Below are 23,543 nucleotides of genomic sequence, written 5' to 3'. Positions count from 1 at the left end.
GTATTAGAAATGGGAAAGGAACACACCTGTAGAGATTGCAGAGAGATTAAAAGATAGTCGGAAGATGTTATAGGCAAGCTGATATCTATAACCTTGAGAACAGAGTAAATGTACATGTTCCTCAAAAATTTAACTTTCCAAAACTGGTTCAAAAGGAAATAGAAAATTGGAAAGTCCTGTAATTATTAACTAATTGAATCAATGATCAAAATGTTTCAGCAAACCCTAAAGATTGTACTAGTGAGTTCAACTTAGCATTCAAGGAACAAGTCATTTTAATTGTATTCATTTACATATGAGGCTACCAAAACAGAATGCCACAGATTGGATGACTTAACCAACAGAAATGTATTTTCTCACAGTTCTGGAGAAGTCCAGGATCAAGGTGTTGGCAGGTTTGGTTTCTTCTAAGGCTTCTCCTTGGCTTGCAGAAGGCTGCTGTGCTGCTTTGTCTTTATGAGGTCTTTCCCCTATGCATGAACATCTCTGGAGTCTCTTTGTGGCTCCAAATTTCCTCATCTTAGAAGAGCACCAGTCAAATTGGATTAGAGCTTACCCTAAGGGCCCCATTTTAACCTAACCATCTCTAAAAGTCCTATCTCTGAATACAGTCATAATCCAAGGTGCTGGGAGTTTGAATATGAATTTTCGGGATACAGTTCAGCCCACAGCCCTACTCTGACACAAACTATTTCCTATTACAGAAAATGAAGAAACACATCTCAGCTCGTTTTTGTTTTTGTTTTTGTTTTTAAGTTTTATTTATTTATTTACCAGAGAGAAAGATAGAGAGCACAAGCAGCAGGGAGCAGCAGAGGGAGGAGGGAGATGCAGGCTCTCCACTGAGCAGGGAGCCAGTATGGGGCTTGATCCCAGGACCCTGGAATCATGACCTGAGCTGAAGGCAGATGATCAACTGAATGAACCACCCAATGTCCCTTTCCCAGCTCATTCTAAGGCCAGAAGGGAAAATGACAAGCCAATCTCACTCATAAGATCAGATGGAAAATGCCTAAACAAAATACTTATAACCTAACCCAACAATGTATTGAAAAATATAATAATCACAAGGTTGGGTTTATTCCAGGATATTATAGTAACTAAAACTCTATGCTCAGCAATTACAATTTAAGGTAACAAGAGTTTAAAATCGATTAGTTTACCTGCACTTAGTGATTGAAGATAAGTACTTATTTGAAGGTGAATTTGATTTACATAAGATGTGGAATTTTGGGTGGTCTTACTTTCTTTAAGTCCATAGGTCTTTTATAAAACTGATTTTTACTGTGATATCTTCCCCATATCTGGTCTTACATTCATTAGAACTTTCCATGTGCTCCTGATGCCTTTCAGGAACACCACCATGAAGGAAAAGGATCCACATTCATCAAAACATGCTAGTTTTCACATAAGTCCTAATGAGTTTCTGGGTTGAATTGTTCAGTGGAGAACGCCAGCCTCTGATTTAAAATGTACTCTTGCAGCAAATGTCTGTCAGCGTGTGGCTGCTTACATCTGTTATTTTAAGACACTAATCAAGAGGAACATAGCATTTCACCTCCCTTGTATTATTTGTGTGCCTTAATATAAAATCAGCGTTGGAAAGCTAATTACGATATTCTGGATTTTGCAGTCAATAGGCATTTGCGATCATGAGTGGGTGCTATTGAAGAAGAAAAATAAAGAAAATACTGTCAAACAAAGACTATTAAGGAAACTTTATAGGTTTAAATATCACTCCAGTTCAATGACTTTCTATTTATTTACTTACTTATGTATTTCTTTAGTAACAGGAACAAGCTGTCTTATATGTCGTATCTAAAGATCTAAACAAGAGGCGCCTTGTGTCTTATTAGCTGAGGTCACTGCGTTAGAAAAATCCAGGTCGCAAGAACAGTCTGTTATGATGTCCTCATGAAGATAGACTACTTTGCCCTGTTGCATGGCCTCGTCCTCTCCCCCGATTCCGGATGGCCATCTTCCCAGGCACGTGCTAGTCGCGAGCTGCATTGGCTGAAACCGGGGATGAAGTAGAACAAATCCATGCCCACTACCAGAAAAACTCACCTTTTCTAGCCTGCACACAGTGGGTCAGTATAATTGTATTTGTATAGGAAGCATAGCATTTCTCACCATAATTTTATCAGGGTTTTTGAGACAATATTTTGAGGTACTGACAAGTTTTTTTTTGTCATTGTAATTCCTTGTGCTTTGTGACATTTCATTTTGTCCAGGCAGCGGGGCCTTCTGCACTCACTTCTTCTGCACCGAGCCCTAGGCAGAGAACAGTTAAGCCAGCTCTTGACTTTGGAGTTTTAGAAGCTGAGGCCTGGCATGGGGTCAAAGGCTAGAAAGGATGGCTTGTAGATACTCACGGAGACGGAAGGACTCAGATCCATTTAGGACACTGTTGGAGTGACCTTGCGTCAAGCAGGCTGACAAAGACAAAGAAACATCTGTGTGGCAGTGTAGGCAGGTTGCCTGAGAGTGCCATCACCTTCTGTCCTCTGGTGTGGCATGTGAGCCGAGATGGAGTTTGTGGGGCTAGGAGAGCCGTGAGGTTGCCTTCCCCAGCCCAGAGTTATGAGAGAGCAGCAGAATGTTCCCTCCCAAGCACCCAAGAATAGCATGAACGTGGCATGGAAGAGGTCCTAGCCTGGAGGTGGCTGGAAAGTTTGGGAAGGATGACACCATGGGTCTCTGACCTGAGGCCAGTGAAGGCCATATGGAATTAGGGACTTCTCAGAGGATGCCAATATAAACAGGTGATGGCCCCAGTGCCGCCCCTTGACTCAGGCACAAGGTTACCTTTGTTCTGGGCTTGGCCTCTTTCAGTTCCCCTTTACTTATATGCTGGGGAGCGTGCTGCCTGGATCCTGGACCCCCTTCCCTGGGCTATGCCTCGGGTAGTTGGGGGCCTGGAATTCCTGGTCCAAACAGCTCTCAGTTCACTTCCAGATCTATCTGAGTTGCTTCCCTGGACCCATCTTTCTGAGGGTGAGTGTGGAGGATGAGGGTGTACTGCTTGTGTTCGTACCCGTAGGCCAGAAGGGGGGCCGTTAGCAGGCCGTGCTGACAGAAGTGCATAGGTGGGTATGAGCAGAGCTCGCCGCTCTTACAGAGCAGGACGGGCCTGGGGACAGCAGAGAACGGTGGACCTCAGGCAGGAAGCCAACTCTCAGGGTGGCCACTTTTCAGATCATTATGAAGGTGTGTTTGTTAAGGTGAGGATAGAACAACTTCTAATTAACAGTTTCTTCACTTGATTTATAATCTCAGTGTTTAGACACATGGAATGTGGGTTTCCCTTGTAACTTTGTGGCTGTCTCATCTCCCTGCCCCGCTGTGACTTCTCAAGAGTGTCAACCTTTCGCTCGGCTCCGTGGCTGGCTGAGGATGGTGCTCAGGGAGTGCTGACTGAAAGAATGTGGAGAATAAATTTCAGGTGGCAGCTGTTCACCTGAAAATCCATGAAAAGTTACCTACTGACATTTAGAGCCCATGAAAATGTTCTGGCGGAATTTGGAAACAATACACAGGGGTTGGCATGGGTTGAACACCACTAATCCTCTTCTAAATGAAGACGGGGTATCACCACTGCTTCTGAGGAAGTGGAGTAGGACATGCCCTTGACTTGATTTTGGTCCAGAAAGCAAGCCCAGGCCTCTGCCTCAGCACTGGCCTTGGCTATACCCAGTTGGCGGCACGTGGGCTTCCTCTAGAGCTTGCCATCCGTGGGTCTGGAGCCAACAGCCTGTGCTTCTAGGCAAGCAGGTCTTGACTCCTGCCTTGGGCTCGGAGACTCTGCTGGCCTCACTATAAAGTTCTTGGCCCCACTTTGCTCTAATTAACCAGGCTATTGGTGGGGGCAAATCGGGTTCATGGTGATGTCTGACCCACTTCTTCCAGTCAGCCGTTTCAGCAGAGGTCCTCTTCAGACGCCTCAGCTGAGGGAAGAGGTTCTGAAATGAAGACGATTACATAATGATTTTATGAATAACACATAGCTTCCTAAAACAGGTCTTTTTCTATTACATTCTCAGATCAGGTTTTAGAAGCAAGCCAATTTTAGACTCTTGTAGTAAGAAAAATCTAGGAACCTTCATCAGGTGTGACGCATTTGATGCAAAATATAGATGGTCAAGGAACCATGTTGCTTGGTAATAAGTGCAATGATAAGATGCCCACTAAAATATATATGAGCTGAGGGATGTATGTCAAGTGACACACTAAAGGATAATGAGGTAAAGGAACGAGGTAGCTATCCTAGTTTTATTCAGCATAAAACTGAAATGGAGGGCTTCATCCCACTAGTTGGGGGGTGGTGGTTGTGCTACATATATACTGAGCTCTGGGGGAGTCTTTTGATCTATTAAAGCAGAGCTGATAGAGCCCAGGACATCTCCAGGGTCATGAGCATTTTCTGGTGCTGACTGGGTTTGGAGCTTAATTATTTAAATGTTTCCAGACTCAAATGACTGATGAGCTAACATATTTTTAATTCAGGCTTTCACAGAGCAAGCTGTAAGATGTGCCCAAAGCAAACGCTGTAGAAAGCCTTGCTAAACAGATACAAAGTGAAAATTCCAAGCCATGGATCTGAGTTCCGTGTTCACATTTGAAATTACAAATTTAAAATGTTACCCAAATTTCAGAGGAACAGAGCTTGACATCAGTCCTTGTCCTGAGGGAAGGCTTTTGTGAAGAGAGCTAGAGTTTGTTTTGTTGTTGTTTTTAAGGAGAGAAGAGAATGCTGTTAGAATAAAGAAAAAGAATGTTGCCAGAATGTTCTACTTAATTTAGCCCTCTAAAGATAAACACACTGGTGAATCATTGCTTGCTGATGTTACTATTTTAATGTTAATTCTGTAACCTTTTCCTACAGCTTCCTGTCTACTGAGTAGGTGGGTTATAGGTAGACTCACTTAGAGGAGAGTTTGTTCCAGTCAAACTCCTTTTAAGTTTTTCAGGGGCTCAAACTATTTCTGATATAAGTAATCGCTCCTGGGGGGGGGGGGGCTCTTAAAATAGCACTTTAAAGAATAAGAGCATATTGGAAATTTATTCAGTTTCTAGAGATTCTATGAAGTTAATACAGTTTACTAGTAATCAAACTTAAGTAAGTAATTGTTCTCAAATGAACTGTAGATATTTTACAGCCCTATGCGGATGGCAACTGAACCTTGAGAGTCAGTCTTGCAAAACTGGCCATGGAAAATGCTTGCCCTGTCCCCAGCAAGCCAGATCTACCTATCACCCTATTCCTTGCCTCCTCTGTCTTGGCACTGTGTCTTTTCAGCGGACGTTCCATTTTCCAAGTTGAGGGCAACTAACTAGACAGGCCATCTTTCTCAGATCCCTCTTGGTGGTTATGCTCGTAGCAGAGGTTCTTATCTACCTGAGCTTCATCAACAAACACACCATCTTATTTATGTTGGCGTCAGAGTACCAGTAATAAATGTTGACAGCGAACACTTGTGAATGGATACTATAACGGGTTTTCAGTAAGTGAATGGTTTTTAGCTATAGAAATACCAATTTTCTGTAAGAATCAAGGCATCCAACTATTGGGTTGTTTTGAGAGCTTTGCTACACTTGAGGCAAGTCCTGCGAACTCACTCAGCACCCCCTCCCCACCTCTGCTCCTTCGGGTCTGCCCAGCATCCTGCCCTTACTGCTCACTGCTGTCTCCCTCCTTCCTTTGTTTTTCTTCCCGTATCCAGGCCACATCATCGTGCCCTATACCCTGGATCTTTCTTTCTACTCCTGGTGTATCTTTTCCCCTCTCATGTTGTCACTCTTCATACTGTTGAAGAATCCATTCATTTTTATCTTGGGAAAATCCACTGTAGTCACTGGGAAAACCCAGTGAGTTCCAGAAAGACAGTTACTCAGCCTCGTCTCCAAGAAATGGGATAAATGCTGCTTCTGAGCTGCTTGCTCTCCACTCCTTTAAGGAGTGCTGGGAAGGTTGAGGGGAATTGTGTTGTTTCAGCTGTGCTCCGATTAAAAAATTTTTGAATTTTTAACCCAACATTGGCCTAAGCACTTTTGGTGTTAGCCTCAGGGGCATCCTGGACCCAGTTGTTTGAATGCCAGGTGCAGTTAGGTTCGGGGAAGTCCCCCAAATCCATGGTATTGAAACTCTTCTTTATAATCCCTCTACACCTTTTCACTCCCTGCTCAGATCCTGCTGTTACTATGGCCTTTTCTGGAACCGGCCCACCACCTACTGCGCTTTCTACCTATTAGCCCCCATTTAAGACCTCAGGTGCACCTAGAGGAGAAGGGGGGAAGAGGGGGGCATCTGGGCTGTCCTTCAGCATGATCCCAGAGAGAGGGAACTTTTAAAATGACTTGCTTGATGACTTGTAGTTTGTTAAGATAATGGTGATGTAGCAGGCTGAATAATGTCTCCCTCTCCTTCCCCTCAGGAGGTCTGCTTCCTAGTCTCCAGAACCTGTCAATATGTTACTTTACATGACAAGGGGACTTGGCAGATGTGATTAAGTTAAGGACCCTTGAATTGGGGGAAATTATCCTGGATTATTTAATTGAGCTCAGTGTAATCACAAGAGTCCTTATAAAAGAAAGGCAAGGAGGTCAGAGAGGAAAAGGCAATATGACAGCAGAAATAGAGACTGGAGTGATATGGCCATAAGCCAAGGCTAGCAGCTTCTAGAAGCTGGAAGAGACAAGGAATGGATTCTCCTTTGAAGCCTCCAGAAGTAATTCAGCTCCGCCGATACCTTGATTTTAATCCCATAAGACTTATTTCAGATGTCTAACCTCCAGAACTGTACGAATTAATCGAGGTTGTTCTAAGTCACTAAATTCATGGTGATGTATTTTGGTGGCAACAGGAAACTAATAAAGATGAAAACACAAAAACAAACCATAAGAGACTTTTTTTTTAAAGGTTTTATTTATTTATTTGAATGAGAGCACAGAGGGAGAGGGAGAGGGAGAAGCGGAGCCCGGCTGAGCAGAGAGCCAGATGCAGGGTTCCATCCCAGGACTCCGAGATCATGTCCTAAGCCAAAGGCAGACGCTTAACTAACTGAACCACCCAGGGGCCCCAAGAAACTCTTAACTATAGGAAACAAAACGAGAGCTGCTGGAGGGAAGGTGGAGGGGTAACTGGGTGATGGGCATTAAGGAGGACACGTGATATAATAAGCACTGGGTGTTATATCCAACGCATGAATGGTTGAGCTCTACATCTGACGCTAGTAATGGAGAATATGTTAACTAATGGTACTTCAATAAAATAATTTTTTAAAAATATAAAAGAATTTTTTTTTAATTTTAAAAAGATGAAAAGGCAATGCAGAAAACAAATTGAAAGCAGAACTGTGAATACAGGAGAGAAAGCACCATAGGACAACTCATTGTTTAAGAGCAACCACACCGGCTCCCGAACTTGGCCTATGTGCCCATCTTGGCCTCTGTCCCCTCTATAACCATTTAGATGCTCATTGTTATCTGTGCCAGATTTAGTGGTGGGAAACATAAGCACAAGATGAGATCCTAGTCATTAAACTTGGGATCTTATCCCTCATTTCCTTGGAACAATGGTCTTACTAGGAAATATCTGAGACTTCAGCTTCCAGTTAAATCAGCCAGGCAAGCTCCACGTACTCAGCACTTAGCTAGCTCTCTGTGTCCCGCGTTGATACAAGAAATTTGGGTAGTTAACTCCTTGCTTCAGTGGGTGCCTGCATAAAGAGCTAAAAGCCACATGGTGAAAAAGAATCATTTCCCCAATTAATCTGAAGCCTAAGTAAGTAATAGTACTTACCATTTTTTACTAATGGATGCCAAAATGTACTTTTGTAAGAGGAAACTACATTTTCAATGGGCTATTTAAGGAGATCAGGCAGAAACTGATGAATGAGTGAAAAAAAAAAAAAAGTGACCCGTACCTTTTTGGCCTGATGGAATTCTCCTGTTGGTGAAACGTGAAGGGGCTGAGGTTAGGAATGGGCCCTGCCGAACCACCGTGTTTGTGTATTTCTCTGTGCGTCACTTACCTCATCAGGTACTCATTCTCAAAACAATTGCTGAGCACTTAATAATAGTCTCAGAGCTGTGAAGACTGACTAGATCCCTGCTTTCAGGGGCTATACATTATAGCGGAGCAAATCAATACATATTTCATCAGGAATTATCCAAGGTAAGAAACACCTTGTTACTAAAACAATGTTCAGCTGCTTAAGTTGAAGTCCCTCAGAACCCAGGATACCTTGTTTGATGAATCCCAGAGAAGTATCCCAGGAAGAAAGTCTTCTTGGTTGGAGAGTGGTTTTGCCCTTGCCATCCTGCAGGAAAAGCGCTTGAAGATCCTGTCTGGGAGTGCCTGCCTGGGTGACTCAGTTGGTTAAGCGTCTTCCTTTGCCTCAGGGTCCTGGGATCGAGCCCCACATGGGCTCCTTGCTCACCCTGCTTCTCCCTCTCACTCTGCCTGCCACTCCCCCTGCTTATGCTCTCTCTCTTTCTGTCTCTCAGGTAAGTAAATAAATAAAATCTTAAAAAAAAAAAAAAATCCAGCCTAAACCTTCTTCTTTCTCCATACTATACAGCTAATTAAAATATCCCACAATTTCTCTATAGAACTATGAGTCGGGAAGGGGTGTGAGAGGTCCTCAGTCGATGCTGCTGACTTGGGCACAAACACTTTCAGGACCCAGGCAGGTCACATAGGTGTGTGCAGCTCAGTGGAAGACAATAGGGAGGAGTGAGTATTTCAGCAAATTGAGAGCATATGCCTTGCCAGAAGCTCTCAAGGTCTGGCCTTACCAGATGTTCATCTAACCAAACCTAGCAGGCCGGGTTTGGTTAGATGGTCAATTGGCAGCCCTTGATTGCTCATCGTGGAGAACAGTACTCTGACCCTTTCTAAAAGCCTATTAGAGACGGTCGTCTTTGAGTGTTCAGGTGACAAGCTGCTCTCAGGCCAGCGTGTACGTGGCAGCCATCTGTCTGTTGGAGCGGGGGGGACCTTGCTAACTGGTTGGGATGAGCATTGTCGTGTTTTTACTGTGTGATGGCTTATAGAGAGAACCTGTTCAGGTGATGTTCCTGGAGAAGTTTCCGTGAACCCGCTTTTCCCTCTGGTTGCTGGTTTTAACAGTAGTCTCATGTACAAAGCAGCTGTAACTGTCTTTTAAGCAACAGGCCACGCTTTTGGGTGATGGATGGAGTCAGGAGCTCTCTTTTGCCAATTACTCAGCACCGAATCAGACAGATGCCTTCCTCTGCATTCCGGGGACCCGGCTATATCGCTGCCAACTCAATAATTTTTTGAGCATTGGCCATAATAAAGCATTTGTAAAATTCCTGAAAACTATTTTAAAAAATCCTTGAAGTGATAAATAAATTGATCTGGATAATGGTAAGCATATATCATTCTGCTTTGATTTATAGATTTATAATTTAGCCTCCCTTCAGAAATAATTTTTAAAGGCAGTTATCTCCTGGAATTTAGAAAGAGGCATGTATCCCTTTACAGGCAGAAATTCTACCATGTTTCTTTTCATACCAATGCTTCTGAGTACTTTTGAAGACCAGTAGATTTTTTTTTTTTGAAGGCATAGAAGATTAGCTTTACATGTTTTATTAGTAAAATTGAGACAGAGACTTGAAGCCTTAAAAGAAATTATTCTTTGCCATTAAAATTGGGAATGCGACCAACAAGATTTTATAAAAAGCGGTTGGGTTTCTCCAGAGAGCCTCCCTGTTCCTGGTAAATACTGTAGCATCTAGACATTAGAGATGGAGACACTACAGTAAAAATGACCTAAGTTTAAGTCCAGAGCTCTAATTTGTGCAACCTGAATTAGGTTCGTCTTAACCTCTCCAAGTCTTAATTGTTTCATTTACAAAATGGAAATAATGGTAATAGTACTGAACTCGATCTTATTGCTGAGCTTAAGTGAGATAATGCACAGGGAAAGAATTAGGCACAGTGCCTGGCCAATATTCAGTGCTCAAAAATGTGATATGCTCTTAGGGTGAGTAGCCTGTAACCCAGACACAGGTATCAGTTCTGAGTTCCAGATCTGGAAGAGAAAGAAGAAACTTGTCAGTGGTCTCCTGCAGTCAGAATCATCTGGGGAAAGACCCTCCTGGGGGTAAGTCGCTAGGCAATGCTTGATGAGATAGTTTTCACCATAACAGCCCAAGGCTTCCCCTGGATGTTTGTGCCAAGCCAAGCCAATGCACAGGTCTACCTTCAATTTCGTGTTGGGCTACAACCCCGGGAGCTGAGGCACACTAGCCTCACACCCAGGAAATCCCATTTGGATGCCAGGATTTACTTCGTGGGGCAACCCAGGCTTATTGGTTGAATGAAAAAACTAAATATATCTTACACATTGGGAAACCATCTCTCTGTGACTTTGTCATGTTTCTCTTGGTTTCTTTCACTGAGATGGGCTGGTGGCTTCTATTGGCTTTCTAGCCACCAACACATTTATTTTGAGAGTCACTGTAAGTAAGATCTTCCAGTGAGCACTCCTTGGTCCAAAGGATCTTTTATTGCCTCTCATCCTTTTGTATCGTTACGGTAAGAGAAATGCACTCCTGGACTCTCATTTTTGTGACTAATGAGGGACTTCTGTGTTCAAGTGGACCTCCCTGAGCACACGGTTGGAAGCCTGTCTTTTGTCACACTATAGGAGCAGTAACCAAAACCAACATGAAGTGCCAGAAAGGTTCGAGACAAAAATTATGGCTTAAATGCCTTTTTTTTCTTTTTTACTAGGTTTTCCCAGACTGTAGTCAGATAAGCATGAGTTCTACTGGAGTTCTAAGAGTTATACCATGAGGAGGTGAAATAAGTTTGGGAAACCTTGGTAGAGCATATTAAGAGGTAAGGGTTCATGCAGTCAAATGCTCTACCACTGAGCTATACCCCCTGTGAGGTAAGGGTTCATGAAAGAAAAGTTCACCCCTCTGACCCTTCTTCCAAGAAGTGAGACATGGGATCTGCTGAGATTCAAAGGGAGTGAGATTGTACCTGAGAATTCAGTGACCAACAGAGGGAAGGTGGATATGCAGACCCCTCTGTGGTAATAGCAGCGGGCCCTAAAAAAAGAAAAAAGAGACATAACAAAGAGTAGAATCAGAATCAGGGGAACACACGGAATTTTGATGGAGGGAGTTGGTGCTACAGATGGCTGACAAGCAGAACACTGCAGTAATCTAAATCAGAAAAAATTAGCATGTTCTCTCGATACATGTATATTTATTAATTTAGAAATTATATACATGGACCACTGTAATATTATATCATGTATATTATGTAGCTGAAAAACAAAACACTTTTAAGGTCAAGGTCAAGGTGAAATAAACAATATTTCAAAAATAACAGGTTTGTTTTATTTTTTATTTTTTATTTTTTTAAGATTTTACTTATTTATCTGACAGAGACAGCAAGAGAGGGAACATAAGCAGGGAGAGTGGGTGAGGGAGAAGCAGGCTTCATGCTGATCAGGGATCCTGATGCAGGGGGGTTCCATCCCAGGACTCTGAGATCATGACCTGAGCTGAAGGCAGATGCTTAACGACTGAGCCATCCAGGCGCCCCAGAAGTTTGTTTTAATAAGATTAAAGTCCTATGGGTAAAAATTACTAATTTTTTTAAGGAGGCAAGATACAGAATGCATTATTAATTTTCAAATCATGGTTTAAGCTCTTAAATCTTAAATCTTGTAAGAAACAGCAAGCCCATGGTTTGGTTCTCTAGGAGTTTATCTTGATACGTGGCTTTAATGACAATCCGAGTTAGAAAGAGGTCTTTTTGAAGGAGTGTACCTTTGAGCTTGCAAAATTGTAATTCATTGCCAGCAACCTTTCATCCAAATTCTTGGTTGCAATTCAGCTAGTAAATGGCTTTCTTGCCTATTGTCATTGGTTCTTCTTGAAAACTGATCAATATGTACTCCATCTTTGGATTTTAGCAAATGAGTTGAAAACTCACACACAAAAAGGAAAAACAACAGAAAATTCACTGAAATTCTTCATTTTGAAGCTGCTCAAACCGGATAAAGAATTGAGCTTCCTAATCTATGTTGATTCCACATTGTGGAACTATTTATGTTTTCAGTCTGGCATTTAGAGACGTGAAGGTGCCATGAAACTCTGTATATTAAATATTATTATAGCTTAACAATTTCTCTTTTATATAAATCTAAGTGTTAATAGAAGTTCTAATTATTTATTTCCTCACAACAGTGGGTCACTTTGCACCCTCCTTGGTGTAAATATTCAATCTACTATAGAGACTATTAGTGTAAGTAACCAAACTACTTCTATTCTTTTAGTGGTTATTCTTAAATAAAAAAATAAATAAAAATCCCAATTTATTTTATTTTATTTTTAAATTTTATTTATTTATTTGTCATAGAGAGAGAAAGAGAGGCAGACAGAGTCAGAAGCAGTCTCTCCACAGCAAGCAGCCTGATGTGAGACTTGATCCCAGGACCCTGGGATCAGGACTCGAGATGAAGGCAGACTCTCAACTGACTGAGCTACCTAGGCATCCCTATATCTCTCAATTTAAAATCTAAAATTACTCATTATGTCTGAATCTAAATCTAAAACTATTCAATGTTTCTCTTAATGTTTCTCTTCTCCTTTGACACTCAGAATTCTCATAGAACATCCCCCTCATATTTACTTATGTTTTCCAGTTTGACCTCTGCTTTTCAGTGTTTTTGTTAATTTTGAAATGATTGTCTCACAATCAATAGTTATTTAAATATACTAATACATGTTATCAGCTTCTAACTCAGTTTTTCATCTTCTGCCTTCTCTCTAGGTATACTTTCCATCTTGCTAAAGTGCATCCTTTAGTAATTTTTAGTCTCTGTATCTTTGTCTACGAAAGTGCCAATGTTCTGCTCATGAAAGGGAGTATAGCCTAACGTGAAATTCAAGGTTGACAGTTTCTTTCAGCATCTTGCTTGCTGGCATCAGTGATTGCTAATGAGAAGTCTGTGTTGGTCTCAATGTTATGACTCTCTCTTTCATTTCCAAGATTTCCTGCGAGTTATCTTCCATATTCTTGTATTTTTGTCTCAGTTTTTGTTTTTTCTATTTGCTTTTGATGTCATGCTTTCACTTATCTCTTTGATAAACACATTTATTAAAAAATCTTTATGAGACTCTTCTATAACCTTGAAATCATCAAGATGGAAATCATGTTTTATTGATTATTTTACTTCCTTGCTTTGGAAATATTAGCAATCTTAATTTGGAATTCAGCTCGCATGTTCATTTTGAGTGGAAAGTTTTGTCTTGGCTTCTTTTTTTTTGCTTTTTTTTTTGTTTGATTTTGACTCTCTTTTTCTCCCCCTCTTTCATAGTTCTGTGGTTTGAAGTTGCCTCCACCTTGCCCTCTGCTCTTCCAGGCTCAAGTCGGCTCTTGCAAAGACATCTTGGGGTTCCTGCATGGTTTTGAGGGGGATATTACTGACACAGTATGGAGGGAACCAGCATGAAGCTGATTTTGTTCCTGGTTTTGAGGCTTTATCCTCCCCATGCCCATTTAGGTTTGATAAAGTCATGGCTTCTAGAAATGGGTCAATAGTCATTCCCCCCCCCCCAACTTCCTTTCTTGATTCAGGGGACTTGATCGGAGCAGAGCCTGGCTCTCACCCCACCCTTCTCACATGAAGCTCTCTGTAAGCCATCACCACGTAGGAGCCATGCTGGGCCTCTAGCCTCATTTGAGCCTTGAGCACAGGAGCCTGAGCAGAAGCCTTAGTATTACTTTGAGCTTTTGGCTCCTTTCTGATTCATGGAAGTGGTTATCTAGCTTTTTAAGCCTGGCTGTGACCTATTTAATATTTTATCTATCATTGCTCTATGTGTGGAGCAGAAGGTGGTGTCCAAGTGTGGACTCACCAAACCACCTTGACCAAACGTATCAGATGACCTTGTCTGATAGTTATAGCTTCATTAAAGTCTAATCACCAGGCCCAGTTTCAAGTATGCTGAAAAGTGTCATGGCTTCACATTAAGGTATTATTTAAGTCTATGTGAAAAGAAGGACTTTTTAAAGGACTGTGTACAAGGGAAGAGAAACAAATGTTAATAAGTAATTCTGGAGGCACCCCCTCCCACTTTACACCAGAAGAGAAATCTCAAAGGACAGTGGTTAGGAATAATGGAAAACATGGGCATGTCAAGTAAGTATTCTCCTAAAGTCCAGATAATAGAACAGTAGATAAATGTCTAATTTTTTTTTGCCCTGTTCCTCCTGGAAATACTATCTGTCACAAAACTTACTCTTGTGAACTTTTTTTTTTTTTTGATAGTGCAGGGATTTGGTTGAGGACTTAGGAGCGTTATAAATCCAAGCACTTTGCTCATTGTCACTGTCAATATGCAATTAGCTGTTCTTGTAAAAGCAGTATCTGAAATCTTTTCAGAACAGATTTCCAGTAGAATATATTCCCAAAGGAACTAGGAGCAAGCTTAACTACTTCCTAATTGGTAGTCACTATCCTAGCCCTAGCGCTTCTTGATTTCTTTGGGTGAATGAGAAAGGGAGAAGATCAAGAAGGCTGATAGGGTGCTCTAGGTATCTGAGGGATCTGCTGGGCCAAGCAATATAATTACGTGGACAATTCGTTCTCTTAATGTTTCCATTCTAAGGAACAAAGTCTAACTTTACGGAGAAGTATCCCACTTGGTCCCCTTAAAGCCAAACCATGACATTTTTAGCCTATAATTCTGGAGTTGCTACGCCTCTTGGGAAAATGTGTCTGCTTCTTGGTCCCCACAGTAACCATTTGCACTGCTCTTGGGCTACCTGGGCTTGGCTTACAGTCAGACGATAGCCAGGAAAGGGAGAGCATGATTCCACTTATCTCCCTCTGTGTCCCAACATATGAAAGCGCCTGGTAGGAAGATTAAGAAATAATACGAAATAAGCAGAGCTTTTCTAGGAAGCTGCAACATTTTCTTCTTTGAAACTGAGAGAGAATTGCTAATAGAGTTATCAAAGAATGATATGATAATGGCCAGGTTATCAGCAGGTGCGCATCTGAAAGCTCCTGCCGCCCCCTGGTAGTCAGTCTTGTTATGACCTTAGCAGGTCAGGTCTGGAATTGCAAACACCTAGCAAACAAGCTCAGGCTTACAGTTCTTTAAACACCCCCTTCTCCATCCCGGCTCTGTGACAGGTTAAAACCTTCTTTCTGTAGGTGGGATGGCACTGGTGGTGTTTAGGATACAGGTGCTCCAAATTCACCACTGCCTCAAACATACTAGTCTGATTCAAAGAGAACTAAGGAATCTACATTTGGGAAAGTTAATAAACACAGGAACCAAGCTTATGTTTAGTACATGCTATAGACCTTTCAACTTATTGGTGCTCCTGCTGGGCCACACAGCATCTCTGGGAAGATGAGAAAGGGCCTGGTAAACATTTCTTATGCAGGCGTCCCCACAACTAGAGCACGTTGACTATGGGTCAGTCATTCAGACTATGGGTCTGAATGAAATCAAGAGAGGGAGTGGATTCTCCCTGGAGCTTGAGGAAAATGTTGCACTCATTGTGGTTTTTCATTGTTACAGTGCCAACTCCTGATGGCAGGTAGGGAAAAAAGAGGGGCAGCGGGGGCTGGAGGCAAATGCTTAGGGACACAGAGCAGATGTGTCCGCAGCAACTTACGCTGATTGCAAAGAGCCTCATCCCCAATAGCTAACTTGGCATTAGTTTCACAATAGCCAGACATCTTTCTTTGTTGCTCATCCCTTGTTTATCTCCTGCATCTTCCAAAGCAGCTGGAGACTTTTGAGTAGGGTCCCCATCAGGGGAGGGAGGTAGCTAGAGAGTTCCTAATAAGGAAGGAGAGCCTGTGGCAAAATGGTATAAAGGATGATTTTCCACCCTTTTAAATTGCAAAAAAGGTACTGAAGGACCGTGTTCCCTCATCTGAAGCCCTTGGGGTCAGGTGTGTTTGAGAATTCAGAATTTTTGCATTTTAGGAAGGCAACATAATACATGTACAAAATATGGCGTATCATCCCCAGCAGAGTCTGAGCAGATTCTCGTAACAGTAACATTAAAACTCTTGTTGTAAACCATGGTATTTATTCAAAGTGAGATAAGCAAAGATCTTAAGTAGTCTCCCATCCCTTTGAGTCATGTTGTGGCACAAATGTATTTTGGAGCCGTACTTAAAAAACAAACAAACAAACAAAAAAAAACCCAAAGAACCTCAAGATTTTCAGAACTGGATTTTGGAATTGTGTATACAAGATTATGGTCATTATATAAATCATGTCATGAGTTAAGCAGCGTTTAATGGTCTGTCCTTGGAACCTAATCAGTATTTATGAGAACAAATGTTTTTTCAAATGACCGACAAAACAAACGTTTGGCATGCAATCCATTTATAATTTGGTGACTGAATTGTATTAATGAAAATAATCGAGAGTCTCATTTTGAACCGTGTACAAGAGCCAATACAAATGTGTTCATAGGGGTCAATGTGCACTGTCAGGACATAATACTTCTTAGCTTCTGCTTACCAAAATACCAAACTTCATGAAATTTTGTCATTCCTTTTGTCATTCATATTTTCCTGTTAACTCCTAGCTCACTTGCCCTAGATTTCTACCCATGACTCTCCGTCTGGGTGCTTGGCGGTCCTAATCAGGGCAAGCAGACAAGGTACGGAAGCCACAGTGATTGCAGTCTTACGGGATTCGGGCATTTAAAAAAGCCGATATGAAGATTTTTTTTTTTTAATTAATAGAGTTCTATGTCTTCAGAATTGTGACAGAATTGAAATAAGGGGGATAAAGTCTCAAGGCAAAAATTCAACTTTTCTTTGAAGAAAATATTTTTGTACTAGTACGGATATCATAAATGGACTCTTTTGGTTAAACAATGAGGGAACCTCAAATCTATAGGGAAACCGGAAGTAATGGTAAAAACATACTTGGAAGCTGTGGAAATGGAAGACAAGATTATAAATAATTTGCAAGTGGTTTGTCACCAGGAATGCCAGTGGTATACAGAAATGTGAAATAAGTGAATTGCTTTTCCAATGGAACAACCCTGAGGGTCTGTTTTTTTAAATCTTGTCAAATAAAAAAGCTGTAGACCCTTACTGTCCTGTAGATTCATTGTATCACAGGTCAAATGAGGGTGCTGTAAATGTTTTCACTGTATCTGAGAGCATGTAGACATCAGAGTTGTGCTGTCCCCAGAACCGAGTGTCATAACAGCCACAGGCTAGGACACACAATTTCTTCAGCACTCCGCCCATCTTCATGCCTTGATATCCTAAGTAGTTTTAGGTGCCTTTGTGTCTTTGCATGGTCAAATTAAAGAAAAGAAATGTACTTTCCTGTGCTCATAAATGCATTTTTCTGGGGCGCCTGGGTGGCTCAGTGGGTTAAGCCGCTGCCTTCGGCTCAGGTCATGATCTCAGAGTCCTGGGATCGAGTCCCGCATCGGGCTCTCTGCTCAGCAGGGAGCCTGCTTCCTCCTCTCTCTCTGCCTGCCTCTCTGCCTAACTTGTGATCTCTCTGTCAAATAAATAAATAAATCTTTAAAAAAAAAAAATAAATAAATAAATGCATTTTTCTTGATCCTCAGCTTTCTGTTCCTTAGGTGGCTACAGACTATAACATGTGGAAAGGTCCCCTGATATCTTTTGACAGTTCTTTCTAGTGTTATTGGTGATGGTTAGTGAAATTCCTCTGAATTTCTCTGCGAGGATAGGTGGGCAGAAATTCTGACCAGGAATAGGGACACCTCGTCATGATGAAAACAAAACTAAAGCAGGATGACAATACTCAGCTCCTTTGCATTTAATTAGAGCAGAAATGAGAGACTGTTCTTCCCTGCCCACCCCCAATGATAGTGACAAAAACACAACCACAAACTTTAAAATCCTAAATTGAAAAGTTGCCCAGTCATTCGGTGATGTCAGTGATAAAGGCTGGACCACATTTAGATCGGCCCCAAAGAAAGGATAATTCATTAAGGTTTTAAAGATTCCTTTTTACCTTTTAATTATCTATGCCTCTTGCTGCTTGTGTTTGCTCGGGCATCTTTTGGAAAAGCACCGTGTTCTGCATAGCACGTGCACTTCTTTTCTGAAATGTGCAGTACATTCAACATTGCAGTGATTTTTTTTTTCTTCTCCTTTGCTTGGAACAGAGGTGAAAACCCCAGTGGATTCAAGTATCCACTTGATAGGCTCAGTCTCTCTTAATCAGCCTGTAATGGAGCTAATGGCTGTTTGTCATCCTTGGAGGTATAAATTTCCTGGCGGTGTCTCCTGCAGACAGTGCATGAAGTATGCTCTGTGTGCTGCCAGCAAGGATTCATAATCAGCAGAAGGGCAGGGTGCTTCGTTAGCCAGGAGAGGAGCTGGGGCTCCCCGGCTGCCAGGCTTACAGAACCCGCCTCGCCACTCCTGAGACATGGACAATGCCGGTAGGTAAAGCCAGCGTGAATTCTTCGCAGCCTCTGGGCTCGTTTGCAGGCTGCATTCTTTGCTGCAGAAGGTTTGCTGATTTGTTGGTCTTATTCTGCACTTCAGTGTTCAAGCCCTGGAGACATGGAATGTGCTAACCCTGCTGCATTGTCCACTAGGCGATCAGTGTTTGCTTTGAAGTTCAGCGATTGGGAATGCAGATTCTAATTCCACATTCCCCTTTTTCCAGACTGCACTGTTATTTTCTTTAGGCTGCGTGAAGTGTGCTGTGCGATCCTTTTGTGCTCAGAACAAACGGTGAAAAATGCATACAGTTGATAAAAAAAACTATTATGAAGGGGTAGCAAAAGGTAGATGGGCTTAATGAGCTAAAGACAATTTTTTTTTTTTTCCCCAGCGTTAAATCTGCCCAGTGTAATAGCAGATGAGTTCTTGGGTCTTGGGCTGCGTCTTCACATTAGGATGAAATGTAGACAATGTTTCAATATCCTCTGAGTTTTAATTTCAGAGTGTAGACATGAGTGGCCCATCATGTATGGACCTTTTTAAAATGTGTTTGTTTTTAATGTCTTGCCAGCTGGACAGATAGAGCTGTTGAAATACTCTAATTCTAGTTACATGATGAGCATAAAATTATCTCTCCCGCAGAACTTTTTTTTTCTTTGCTGTATTGAACTTTTAGAAGGTATCTTTTCCTCATTTCAGTATTATTGACACTAACTGCAGAATTCTCCCAAATGGGTTGTGGGTTCTCTGTCTCCTGAACCTCATTAGTTCAGTTTCTCGTAGTGATGCCCTCCAGTGCCTCGAGAAGTGGTCAGACCTGCTGACCGGGTGCAGCATTCAAAACACGCCCTCCTCCTCGGGAAGACCACCATGTTTAGTAAAACACGATTGTTTGTGACATGTGGCTATTTCAGACCTTGGTTGCAGGTAGTAACCTTGGCGAGCAGAAATTTTGAAGGCAAGGCAAGAAGAAATTTGGAGTTCTTTTATGAAGTAGTTTACCAGGAATAAACTCTGTGACTAAAATAATTTTGTATTTGATGTTGAAGGCGTTGAAATGAATTGGAACCGTGAAATATTAGGGAGGAGAATTTCAGGGTTGTGGAAGAGACAAAACAAGTGTCGGAGGAGTGTGTGCGTGTGTGTGTGTGAGAGAGGGCGTGCGCACACGTGTGTGTGTGTGTGTGTGTGTGTGTGTGTAGTAGCAATAGTAGTAGTAGGAAGGATGCTGGTTTGATGTAAATGCATATATGTGTATGTGTATATTATAACCCCCATTTTGGTCATTAAAAAAATATGCCATGAGGCTTGTCATAGGTAGGATAATCCATGACAAGGCACAATTTCAAGATCCACCAAAAAGTTCTCTAATTATAGAGGTAGAGAGAGTAAAAAATAAATAAACCAGAATCCCTAATTTAGCCTCATTTAAAACTTCTGCCACCCACAATTAATTATACTAACGTCCTGGCAGAATTATCACTTTAATTCAAGTAAATGCCTTTCTTAACTGACTCATATATTTATTTAAAGGCCATTTAAGAAAAGGAAAGAAACTACTGTAACAGCCTTTTTATAGGTATAAAAAATGCTGAGGGTTATGATTTACTCTTAGTCTAACTATAGCTTGGGGGGATAAGTGTTTTCTCAATTTGTACTTATATTTATTTATGCTCTCAAATAGCATTAATAAAATACCTCTGCCCCTGACACATTTAAGAATATTTATCCACTTTGGGGCGCCTGGGTGGCTCAGTTGGTTAAGTGACCGCCTTCAGCTCAGGTCATGGTCCTAGGGTCCTGGGATCGAGCCCCCCATTGGGCTCCCTGCTCAGTGGGGAACCTGTTTCTCCCTCTCCTTCTGCTGCTCTGCCTATGTGCTCTCTTGCTGTCTCTGTCAAATAAATAAACAAAATCTTTTTTAAGAAAGAATATTTATGCACCTTGTCAAGTGACTTTTAAAGCAGCAATTTCTAGATCATTGCAAATTTTTGGTGAAACTTCCAATATAGGTATATATGCCTTCGAGTGGAATAATAGGCTTTTAATTTGCATTGTTTGAATACTTCAGAAATAACATCTTATAATGGCCAAGTAGCTGTCAGTGATGACTTTTCATGGTAATTTTTTGATGACGTAAACAGCTTCTCTTATAGCAGGGAAATGTAAACATTCATCACACACATGCACTTCAATAAATTGAATTGACTATGGCAAGGCATTTAAGATAGTACTGGTAAGTGGCCAAAAAAATAAAGTAAAATAAAAATAAAAAAATAACAACCAAACAAACAAAAAAATCCCTGGAAATACCTTCAGCATTAGACGAAGACACCCCCCCCCCACCCCGTTAACTTGGAGCACTGCAGTTTCTCCCATTTGATTTAAACAGTCTGCCTAAATATGTCCAGTCAGTGATGGGTTCAGGCCCCAATGGCCGAGGCTGGCAGGTCAGAGCTGGATACAGTTCTCACCATTAAATCAGCAGCTTCAAGACCTTCTTCCGGCAGGGCTTTCTGTTTTGGGGTTTGGATAATTATGAGGCAGAAACGCAACTAAGAGTACACACACACACACACACACACACACACACACGCCCAGCACATCTCATGTATTAACATCACACACAACATTGCATTGGAGATATGTTCCCAGTTCCTGCCGTTAACACATAGGAAGAGTGTGCTGCCTGGGCCTCCGGCTCTTTACGCCTGTCTGTGCACAGTTCAGCAAGCATGTGAGTCTGTCCACCCTTTCCTTACAGAGAGCTGTCTTTGGCATGCCTACCATCTCTGAGAAGGAGACATCCCTCCCCTATAATTGCTGGCTTAGGTATTCCTTTAAAAGCTTTTCCTGGAATAACAATAAAATATTTATCAAACAGTGCGTGTGGAATACGTCAGGGCAGTATTAGCAATATCTAACCTTTTCTTCTTCTTTTTTATGTGACTGTTTCTTCTTATAAATTCTGTAACAACTTAAGCGGTGGTCCTTTACCGGTACCAAGTCTGTGACTACAGCCTCAGTCGAGGTTCTTCTGCCCCTGCTTTGGTATCCTCTCCCTCCCCTTCCTCAAGTGGTTCTCTTGAATGAGTCTTGGAAGCGATGTTGCAGCAAAGTTGATTAGCAGTGTGTGATTGATGTCGGAAAAACCATGCTTTTGAAATGCTATTTCATATTCTACAGGGACAGAGTATTATCAAAAGTTCTGCAGGCTTGGTGGGGCAGATTTTTCATTGCTTGAGATCAGGGTGTTTCCACTACCGAGTGTGGTCCTAAGAGGCACCCTCGTTTGGAAGGGAGCTGGTGGGTGGGAGAATCACTGTGCACTCCCCCACCCCCACCGCTTACATCCCAGCCTAGTGACTTCCAGGCTTTTGACCCTTGAGGCACAGTAAATAAATTTTAGAAATTCACAGTCCACCAGTTTGTTGTAAAAAAAAGTCTGGGAGGTTATTAGGGAACCAGATTGAGGGAAGATTCATAAAGAAATGATCAAGAGTATCAGATGATCTGAGATGAACACTGGCTCTGCCACCAACCAACCTAGTGACCATGAACAAGCTATCTAAAGCCCATTCCTTTATTTTATCAATTTTGAGTGCCAACAATAACTGTATCCATCTCATAGGATTGTTGTGAAGAGAAAATAAGATACTACACGTAAAATTTGGTACAGTGGCTGTTATACGGTCCTTCTCAAGGCATGTTGGCTCTTTAAAGAACCATCCAAAAATTGAAGCAGGATTGCTTTATGAATAAATATGTCCTCTAGCAGGATGGCTCTCGCAGTGTGATGATGGTGTGGAAAGGTAAGCACTTCGAGGCAGACACCAGTCATGTGGCTGTACCAAGAGCATAATTGGAACTTGAGGTCAATGGTGAAATGGGGGTAGGATGGAAGGGTGCATTGCATTAGGAGAGCCTGATGAGTAGATGAGGAGGTAGGGGGAGGAGACCAATCAAAGCAGACTTTGGGGGTTTCTAGTGAGAATCTAGGATCATAATAATCCTATACTATGGGACACAGGGGAGTTTTAAAGTAAATCAATGAGTTCTATTTGGGGCTTGTTGAGTTTGAAATACCTCTATGTTACCCACTAGCCCCAATAGCTGTTCAGTGGCGACTTACACACACACACACACACAGAGGTGCACATGCACATAAAATTCCTTACTAACCATGGATTTGGAATAATGCAGGTTTTTTTGTTTGTTACCTCCAATTTAAAATCTTTTCTATTTTTATCTGATTTGTTTAGTTCATCCCAGTAAACCCAACAGCAATTACTGCTTCCTTATCCCAGGCCCCCCAGGCTGTGGGGGGATCCTATAGGTGATGTAGAGAAAAGAGACTTTCAAATGCTTCTTGACAATATTGTCAAAGCAGATGGAGACAAGACCAGGTCCAGAGAAACATGCCCCTAAGCATTGAAATAATTTTGGTGAAGGCTAGGCTGTTATATAAGAAAATGTAAGCACAAACATTTTATTTCAAATTGGTTCAAAAAACCTTCCTAGGAGAATCTACCTTAGCAGCTAGGGCTGCCATCGCCAAGTTCCTAAACAGCTACAGATGGTGATTCAGGAGAAGGGTTACCTAATGGAGCAGACTTTCCTATGTGAATTAATTTGTTTTGGAAATGAATGCTTTCTAGGACATTTGACTATGTTTGAAAACTATATTTGGTGCAATTTAATTTTTTTTTCCTCTCATCTCTTACTTCCATGATATCTTGGTTTTAGTAGCTATAGTTTTGTTAACCGTGACACATTTTAGGAATATAATGTTATATACACACATACATACATATACATACATTTGCATGCATATAATGCATTTTATATATGTGCTTGTGTGTGCATTTTTCAGTTTGGGGTTAAAAGCTTCAATGTAGGAGAACATAGTGTTGCTAGTTCTTTTAACATACTTGACAAAAATCTCGAACAGATTTTCTTTTCAATTAAAAAAGAAATTGATTCTTATTTTCCGAAATGCCTCTTACATCATAAAAATGCTTATTATTGAATATTTTATTTGCTATAAAACAAGTAATTACAGTATTT

The 23,543-nt window shown here is 41.5% G+C and overlaps 1 protein-coding gene across 4 annotated transcripts in view; it reads left to right on the top strand.

Moving 5' to 3' along the window:
* Positions 1-23,543, top strand: part of PHACTR2 (phosphatase and actin regulator 2) — a 264,289-nt gene that overhangs the window by 53,433 nt on the left and 187,313 nt on the right. The window contains exon 1 of one of the 4 annotated variants that reach the window (XM_059177362.1): positions 18,384-18,469. The exons of the other annotated variants lie outside the window; for them this stretch is intronic. Within the exon in view, the coding sequence (XP_059033345.1) occupies positions 18,457-18,469 (13 nt within the window). The 5' untranslated portion in view covers positions 18,384-18,456. Of the gene's footprint in view, positions 1-18,383; positions 18,470-23,543 lie in introns of those variants that run through there. 4 annotated transcript variants of the gene reach the window in all.

Source organism: Mustela lutreola, chromosome 6 (assembly GCF_030435805.1).
Source record: "Mustela lutreola isolate mMusLut2 chromosome 6, mMusLut2.pri, whole genome shotgun sequence".
Lineage (NCBI taxonomy): Eukaryota > Metazoa > Chordata > Mammalia > Carnivora > Mustelidae > Mustela > Mustela lutreola.
Note: the sequence above shows the minus strand (reverse complement) of the source record. Positions and strands in the feature narration are given on the sequence as shown.